At 37.6% G+C, this 9,543-nt stretch overlaps 1 protein-coding gene across 1 annotated transcript in view; it reads right to left on the bottom strand.

Annotated features, from left to right (window-relative positions):
• Positions 1 to 298: 298 nt before the first annotated feature.
• The window catches only part of PDE8B (phosphodiesterase 8B), a 300,459-nt gene continuing 291,214 nt past the window's right edge, over positions 299 to 9,543 (bottom strand). The window contains exons 12-17 of the mRNA XM_044680884.1: positions 7,595 to 7,672; positions 5,547 to 5,623; positions 4,651 to 4,815; positions 3,482 to 3,527; positions 1,476 to 1,611; positions 299 to 536 (exon numbers count right to left, since the gene is read on the bottom strand). Coding sequence (XP_044536819.1) covers positions 299 to 536; positions 1,476 to 1,611; positions 3,482 to 3,527; positions 4,651 to 4,815; positions 5,547 to 5,623; positions 7,595 to 7,672 — 740 coding nt within the window. The remainder of the gene's footprint in view (positions 537 to 1,475; positions 1,612 to 3,481; positions 3,528 to 4,650; positions 4,816 to 5,546; positions 5,624 to 7,594; positions 7,673 to 9,543) is intronic.

Below are 9,543 nucleotides of genomic sequence, written 5' to 3'. Positions count from 1 at the left end.
CTGTATGACCCCAGGCAAGTTACTTAACTTGCCTTTGTCTGAGTTTCCTCACTGTAAAATAGGGATAATAAGAGTAGCTACCTTGGAGAATTTTTGTGAGGATCAAATCAGATAATATTTGTAAAAGCACTTAGCACAGTGCCAAGCACATAGTAGGTGCTAAATAAATGCTTATTCCCTTCCCTTTACTTACAGATACACAAGTAGCTAATTTAACAAAAGCAGACTGTTGACAAAATGAAATGTAGAGTTGAATGATAGTAAAATAGTCTCCCTCAGATATTAATTAAGACAGTGTCTAATCTAAGTTTGTCCATGAGTTCACTGAAAATTTTACCTTCACTCTTTCTTTCCCAAGGAAAAATGCAGTGGCATGCAGGACATCTGCAGCATGGGTAGAGTTGTGGTAAGAGTTGGATGAGTGGTAATTGGCTTCAATCACCTGGAGCCAGGCCCGAAGAGTGGCTTCTGAACAGTTCAAAAACTCACAGACGCCAAAACGAGCAAACACTTTTAGCCCTAGGTAAACCAATGGTCTGGAGAAGTAAAAAAAAAGAATTCTCTTACTGATAAGGAAGAACAATTGCATTTTTTCTGTTTTCCCAACCCTCTTGCCCTGCAATTTTACATGTCCAAGAAGTAAAATGCATCTTTGGAAAATAGAAAGAATTTTCTTGGCAGCCTCTTCTTAAATTCAGTACTAATTCCTAAACAGATGCGTTATGGCAGTCAACCCAAAGCATTGCCAGGCTATCTCCAGTTCATCGGAAACTTTAATAACTGTGACAAATGGCAAGTCTTTGGATCTCTGTCCTTGTTCTCTCCCCTGTGGATCCATCAAAAGTACTCCCAAACAAAGAGAATGATAAATCTGAGATCTTGTAAATTTTAGAGTCACCAGGATTTCCAAATTATTTTTCAGTGGCCTAGCAAAATATCTATGAGTCCCAGGCCAACCTCTTTGAAGAGGAATAATCCTTTCACAGGAACCTGAGCTAGAAATGATCTTAAGAAATCATCTCATCTTTCTCTTTACTTTCAGGCGGGCCCACTTTTAAGCCATTCTACTCTAATAAAAAAAACTATCTTCTAATTCCCTGAGCCCACAAATTCAGTTAAATATTTTGTTGCTTTAATAAATTTGGCACTTAGCTCAGTCCCTAATATTTATACCTTCCTGGTACATTCCTGTTACATGAGCAGTAATAAATTATCCTAGGAGATCTTGGAATGAAATTTAGCCCCATTACTTCATTCTTGAGCTCCAATCAACCTTATCCCATGCCTGATCCCCTAGGGTTATTTCCCCACAAAAGGTCATGCTCAATGACTAGAGCCTATATGCTCATTTTATGCCTCCCCTTAATCTGTGCTGAAAAGGCAAAGTCACTGAAGCCTGCCTTTACCCCTTGAACTTCAAAATTTAAACTAGGAGACTCTGTACCTTCACCCCTGCCCCCAAATGTGCCGAGTACCTTTTATGTGTCACAGCCTCTAATTCAAAGATGTTGAAGTCCCAGCTTTCTTCATTATCGAGTAATTGTGCAATAGAGGGTGGAACATCATTGATTGTGATTGGCAGTGAAAGATGACTGTGGCTGTGGTGCATATCTACAGAAACGATTTAATCGAATTCAGCAAACACATACTCAATACCCACTACTCTGTAGGGTTAACACGACTCTGGATGTTGGGAATACAAAGACAAGGATGAAACAATCCTGACCCTAAGGAGCTTCTATCTGACTGTGTGGGGGAAAGGGAGAGGAATGGGAAACAATATGGATACAAATGACTAAATATATACAAAGCAATCTAGGGAAGTAGAGAGAAGATTGAGCATGTACATCAAAGACCAACAACGGAGACTTTCTGTAGAAAGTGGTACTTGAGCTGAGCCTTGGAAGGAACTAAGGATTCTCCAGGTATGTTGTTGTCATTCAGTTTTGTCTGACTCTTTAGGATCCCATTTGAGGTTTTCTTGGCAAAGATCCTGGAGTAGTTTGCCATTTCCTTCTCTAGCGCATTTTACAGATGAGGAAACTGAGGCAAACAAAGTTAAGTGACATGCCCGCAGTTAGGATTTGAACTCAGGACTTCCTCACTCTAGGCCCAAGTTCCACGGTGCCACTCAGCTGCCCAGGTCTCCAAACATGGAGATTACAAAAGTAAGGAAAGAGATAGAATGGCATGTATGAAAAAAAGCAAGTAGGTCAATTTGGATGGAAATAGGAACTCTAATGAAGAATAGCAATTGAAATCAGTCTAGAAAGATAGATGGAGCCAGATTGGGAAAGCTTTGAAATGCTGACTAGAGAAGTTTAGTGTTTTATTCTAAAGGCAATCAGAAACCATTAGAGTTTTTTGAGAGGGGAATGATTGAGCCACACTGAGGAAAAAACAAGACAAAACAAAACACATTGGTAGCTGTGTGGAGGATGTTGGGAGAGAGTTGAGGCAGGAGGACCAATGAAGATACTTGTGAAATAGTCTAGGTCAGTGATGGGCAAACTACAGCCTGTGGGCCATATGGGCCCCCTGAAATGTTCTATCTGGCCTTATGGGACATTATTCCTAATCTGACGAATACAATGAGTAGGATACAATACAATGAAACTTCAAAAGAGTTGCCTGAGAAACAGACTGACAGATGAGCATTTCCTTTCCTTTGGCCCCTCTTTAAAAAGTTTGCCCATCATAGGTCTAGGGGAAAGTCAATGAGAACCTGAATTGGAATTGTGGCCTTCTGAGATAGATGGGAGAGGGTAGGAAGGGCATGTTAATTATGTACTTAGAACCTAAGAGAGCACCATAGAGTATTTACTTTTATCTCTCATAATATCTTTAGGACCATGAAAGTATGAAATTTTAATTTTACAAACTCTTACCCTATATTATTAAGCTTGAATATTTAAAGCACATAGGTCAGTCTAGCTGATTTTTAAAATCCATATAGCAAATAGAAATTTGTCCTTTCTTGGATTTGTGATTTTGACATTTCTCAGATCAATGATTTTAATTAGAAAACCCAGTTACAAACCAAGGACACAGGGATGGTTCTAACATCCTCAACTGAAATGAATGGATTGTAGGTCACTGAAGTAAAAAGTCATCCTTATTTATTCATTTAAAAAAAAAAAGAACCCTGACTAATTGATCCATGGTAAAAATAACTGAGCAAAGCCTTTTCTTTTCTAATCAGGTGAAAGGTAGAAAATCTGGACTTTTTAAAATGTAAGCTGAAATGTCACTGTGACTCATGAAAAAATACCAAAGGACTTGAAACATACTTGGAGAATTTTAAAAATTATTGATAGTACATGTATGTTCCATGACTTAACCTAGTGGAAAAAGACTAATTTATCTTTCTCTACTAGATAAACCAATACTAATAATAAGTCATATATGGTAGGTTGGCACATGACCTGAAGAAAGTTGGAAATATCAAGTAAAATGAGACATAAGTTAGATGAAAACTTACTCTTGGAAAACACATACTCATTCCCTGACAACCTTCTCAAGCCATCCTGGAATAAAGAAAGATACTGTGAGTAGCAGGAATTTGCTGAGCAAGTATTCTTGTTACATAGCATTCTTCTTCTAGGTCATCTCTTCTCCCTCAAAATTCCAACCTAGCGTACTCTAGAAAGATGCTCTTTGGTGTTTAGGAATAACAAAGAGGTCCGGACCAGATCAGAACAATAGCCACAGAATGGTCAGAGGCAACTACCTGGCCTATTAACTTGAGGAAATGAACTGGAAAGAAAATCAAGATGACTACACAATCAAAATAGTTCTTTGATTTTATCATTGAAAGTACTTTCTCCAGTGATGCAGAATGGAAGTCCTCCATACCATCTCATTATCTTCAACTTTTGTTTATATTTTTCCATAACTCCTTCAAAAAACCTCTATCCAGTAGAGTGGAGGCCTCTTATTTCCCCATCTTTGCCTCCTCCTGCCCATAGTTTGGCAGATTCCAGTGTACTATTTGAGCTTCCCCTCTGTTTTCTCTCCAATTCTTACTTCAGTGCTTTGTGATTCCTAAATCACAATTTAAACATGAGCCATTCTTATTCTTTAATCATACTTGTATTATATGACAAACCCACATCATCATCAACCAATCACATGTATCCTCAATAATATCATTGTCTTCTCCTGGTACACAAGTCATTATTGCTACCATGATGCTATAGAAAAGTAATAATAAAATAATGATAGCAATAATGATAATTATTCCTATATAATGGGGAAGGGAAGGGAACAAGCATAGTATTTACTTTTTGCCAAGCGCTGGGCAAAGATTTTTACAAATATTATCTTATTTGATCCCCAAAAAGCTCTGAGAGGTAGACACTATTATTATCACCATTTTACAGTAGAGGAAAGTGAGGCAAAAAGAAGGTAAATATCTTGCTAAGGGTCACATTGCTAGTAAGTGTCTGAGGACACATTTGAACTCAAGTCTTCCTGACTCCACGCCTAGAACCTTGTCCATAGAGGCACTAGTTGCCTACAATAATGACAATTATGGAGATATATAAAGTACCATAAACTTTGCAAACTATGACAGCAGGCACCAGTTTGTACTTGACAAAATTGGTCAGGATGAAGTTTCCAAACGTTTGATTTTCCATCATTACTCACTGTCATCAGTCCTCCGACTAGATCACTAGTGTGAGGATCTTCATCTTTAGTGCCCAGCTGTGGAGAGTATAGTTCTGTGGTTCGTAAAATTTCCAGAACTCTGTCCAAGGCTTCTGCTACAGTTACTGGGCTATTCTCTTGGGCAGCATTGATTATATTAATGACCTAGATGGAGAAGGGAGAGACACAGGGAGGGAGAGGGGAAGAGAAGGGAGGGAAGGGGAGAGGGAGAGGGAGAGATAGAGAGAGATGGAGAAGGAGAGAGGTGGGGAGGGAGGAGAGAGGGAGAGGAGGAAAGAAGAGGAAAAGGGAAGGAAGGCAGGGAGAGAAGGAGAGAATATGAGTTAATTATGTAGATATCTGGATCTCGGTAAAAGTATATGTTTCCTTGAAAATCTTGTACATTGACTCCTGGACCTGAAAAAAATCTTATTTCTGCCTCAATTCATTCCTCAATGTTTAGCAAACCATCACTTGACCATCTTTCCCCTCCCAGCAATTTGAACCCCTTGCTGTCATTGTATAAACCCTATTTTAAATCTGCCCCCTTATATTCATCCCTCTCAAACACTTATCCCCTCCTCCAATGTAATACTCTAGACCTACCCATCTATTCTAATGGGTCCCTGGAATACCAGCTCCATAGTTAACAAACTTACTTTCATCTTAAATCTTTTTCCTTTTTCACTCCTTTCATCTTCCGTCACTCACTGAAATCTGGTTCCATCCTCATGACTATCTTGATAGCCATCTTTGTGTGTATATATATATATATATGTATGTATATACATACACACACATATGTATATGTATATATATACACACACATGGACACACATACACAGAGAGACGAACAATTATTTGCTTAAAGACCAAGAATAGCCATAACTTTTTACCTTTGTGATTGGAGCTTCAATGGTCATAGAATGGATCCTTGCCATAGATGGATAACGACGATTCTGCAAACTTGGTGCTGCCAAGACACGATATCTGCAGTTATTTCTGGGCCTTGTTAGTGTTGGTCACCTCTTATAACAACAGTGCTCTTAAGGACACACTCTCAAAAGGGCAGAAGAACTAAATTCTGGTGGCAGAAGATAGCTGAAAGCTTCAGACAGAAATAGCTTCTGATGAGGTCCCTCAAGGGAAGAGCCCAACATTGCCTTCAATGGGACCACCATACTGTTCTTCAAAAAAAGATCAGATTCACTCATCACTTATTCCAGAATGGTTGGAAATCCTGTCATCATTTGCACAAGTCTAGCCAGGGAACTCTAGATTTGTGCAGAATGGATGACAGCGGTAGGAGGACATTTGGCATAATAGAATTACTAACAGGGCCATTTTTCAGACAATACCCATTCTTTTAGCCTACTGTGCCATGCTAAAGTTCCAGTATGCAAAAGCCATAAACCTATTCCAATTTCAGCCTACAAAGTGTTTCTAAAAGGTGGATCTCATTTCCAGTGTCATTTCAAAGGTGCTCCTACTCAAAAACGAAGACCAGTCCAGGATGGAGAACTAGACTGTCCATCAGGAAACCTGAGCCTATTCTCAGTTTCTTTAGTATTGGACTTGCTATGTGAACTTGGGCAAGTTAGTTAATATTTCTGGACATCTCATCGTGGCTTGATTGATCAACAACTATTCATTAATTATCTACTGCGTGCCAGACACTGGGGATACAAAGACAAAAATGAGACCATCCCTGACCAGAGGGGCACAGATTATGCGATCTCAATTATATCACCATAGGTGCCTCTCTCTGTCTGTCTCTGTCTCTTTGCCTCTATTTGTCTCTCTGTCTCTACCTCTACTTCTGTCTCTGTCTGTCTTTCTGTCTGTCTCTCTCATACACATATACCCATATACCCAAAGGTAAAGGAGCTTACCCTTCAAACTCAGAGGGTCTAAATGCAAACTCATCACGTCTTCCCTAGAACGACTTCCTACTCCTATTTTCCTAAATCTGTCACACTGCTATAGTTAAGCTAGGCCAGTATTAAAGTCTCATGACTTCTGACTCGAGTCTTTCCATCTAACCTTATGGATAATTGTTTCATATACTAGTAGTGAGAACCTGGTTAAGTCATAACCTTACTTAAATTAGAAGTTCTTATTGGAAGTTAAACGTGGTTTGATCTAAAGGTGAAATACATTCTTTAAATGTCCATCTCCTCTCTGTTTCAAGTACTCCAGTGTTTGTTAGCTTAGTGGAGGTGTCCAATAAAAAAGCAACTATTAGTCCTCAAACACAGGGAAACATTTGTTACTTGTCAGATGTTTGATTTCACAATATGACATGCTTGCAAAATCTATAAACAGTTATATAGAAAGAGAGAAGGATGTTGAGAAAAGAGAAAGCAGGTGGAAATAGAAAAAAAGTTGGCTTTTTAAAAATATGCCTAAATGAATTAAGATAAACAAACAATATTATAAAGAAGAAATTATACTGAGTGTGGCTCTCATAAGCTTACTCCTTTAAATCTAAGTTTTTGCAACAAAAGACCCAAACCCAAAATGCATATAGGAGTTCATATGACGTAAGCATTAGTTAAATTGCCTTTAGATGGGTTTTAATGAGATTTAATTCTCAGAAGACTAGTTATTCCAGTCCCCACAAAGAGTGGTCTATGACCTTAGGATTTGTCGTAGGGATTTGCCTAGTAGTCGCAGGTTAAGCTCAAGATCACACAGTTATTAAGTGTCAGAAGGAGAATTTGAATGTAGGTTTCTCCTGACTCCAAGACCAGAATTCTATCCTCATTGCCTATCCATCTAGAAGAGAAATACTGTGAAACCTCATAAATTATTATTTTTGAAACCCTCAAAACACATGTGAGCTTCCTACTTCCTTCGGATTATTTTAGCTCTGTTCTATATGTTGGCCAGTTTTCTATTCTGCATTTAAAAAACAAAGACATGAATTAGGAAGTTTTCTTACCATCACTACTTCGAGATGTTATTGATTTAACATCAATAGATTCTTTCCTCCTGTTCTTATATCTAAATGAATGAGACTCTGTAAAATAATCAGATTAGGAGAATGATTAGTTCTCAGTGTTTTCACAGGCAAAATTTTAAATATAGTCCTCTGAACACTTAAAATTTTGTCTCCTTTATGTCTCTAAAATAATTTTAAGAAACAATAAAACGTGTACTCTTAAAACGGTAACAAAAACACAAGATTAAAACAGTAACAAAAACACTCAGTATTGTTATTTATATAATGATACTATTGTTTCTTTTTAATTTTTAATATTTAATCTTTTTAATATTGTTTCTATTAATACTGTTGAAGAAATATTTAGTATGATTAAGACATTATTCTTTGAATGTAAAAATTCCATTGTACAGGAATATTTATGATTTAGAAATGCTGTTCATAAGCTAAGAGCCAGTGCAACTCCTTTCACATGTGGATGTTTGATTCTCAGTGCCAATGTCCTCTCCATCAGTCTGACTGCCACCTGTCCATACCATTTCCTATATTATTCTTTTCCATGTCATTCCATAATCTTTCATAGGGGGATCCACCCAGCATGTTAGAGATCTTTTATTTTAAGAAAAAAAAACTATATTTTAAGGAGTTGGTGCAGCCTGTTAAGTCATTACACTTTTCCACTTTCCACTTACATTTTACCTCCTCTTCTGTTTACATGTGATCTCAATTATGTCACCATAAATACTGTTCTGCCACTTATTTATATATACCACGTTTCTTTATATTTCCCTTTGGGTCAAGTGCAACTTTAATTGTTTAGACATTGTGGTGTCCCATGATTCACCACAGGATAGCATTACCAGAAGAAAAATAGTGTTAGAAATGGGTTTTTGGGGGACTCAAATTTCTGAGATAATAGAAAGAAATATATTCATTTCCCCAAATCAACCTATCCTTCTCTTTTCCTTTTGTTTAATTCATAGCCCAACTTATTATCTATCAGTAGCACCTGCCAAAAATATATTTTAATACTTTCAAAAATCTATTCTCATTGGTAGAGGCATTCCCTTCAATGGGGAATCTTTTTTTCATCCTGTATGTCTCTTTTAAGTGTCCTTTCTTTTAAATGTTCTCCCATAAAGCCTTCATATAGAATTCATTCAATGCACTGAAGGCTTTTCCTCTAATTTTCTTAAAAATAAAACCCTCACCTTCTGTCCTAGTATCAATTCTAAGACAGAAGAGCAACAAGAGCTAGGCAATCAGGGTTAAGTGACTTCCCCAGGGTCACACAACTAGGAAATGTTTGAGGCTAGACTTGAACCCAGGTCCTCTCAACTCTAGGCCTGGCTCTCTATCCACTGTGCTACCTCATTGCCCCCTTTCTCTAGGTCATTTAACACTTTGAGGTTACCAAAGAAAAATTCCTATTTTCCACTTGTTAGTTATCACAGTCATTGGCCCATTTTCTTTTCTGCTCATACCCTTCCTGGGGTGTCTCATGTTATTGCTTGCCTGCAATTATCACTGGTAAAGTACTATTTATTATTACATTTATACCCACCATACATGCTACCATTGCCCACTCAGTCAGCTGCAGTTTTGATTCTTCAAAGGCTATGGGAGTCCATGTTTTGAGGTCAGATATTCACCAAAAAGATATTGGAATTAAAATCTGGATTTGTGCTGTAGGGAGAAAATTGAGTAGCAAAAATGCTACCCAGCTTCCCAAATGCAATCTTCCTCTTATTCATTTATTGATCCAACTGATTGCTCAGATTGGTGTCCATCTAAGAGAATATATTGTGTATTACATGTGGACAAAAGACATTTTTTTCATACACTTTGTTTTCTCTTCCTTGATTGTTAGACCAAAATCTTTTGAGTAATTATGGATCTCATTAAGTAGCCTCTAGTGCTCTAAACCTCATTGTAATCACCACAAAGTC

This window comes from Gracilinanus agilis, chromosome 1, assembly GCF_016433145.1.
Source record: "Gracilinanus agilis isolate LMUSP501 chromosome 1, AgileGrace, whole genome shotgun sequence".
NCBI classification, from domain to species: Eukaryota; Metazoa; Chordata; class Mammalia; order Didelphimorphia; family Didelphidae; genus Gracilinanus; species Gracilinanus agilis.
This window is presented reverse-complemented; position numbering and strand designations above follow the sequence as displayed.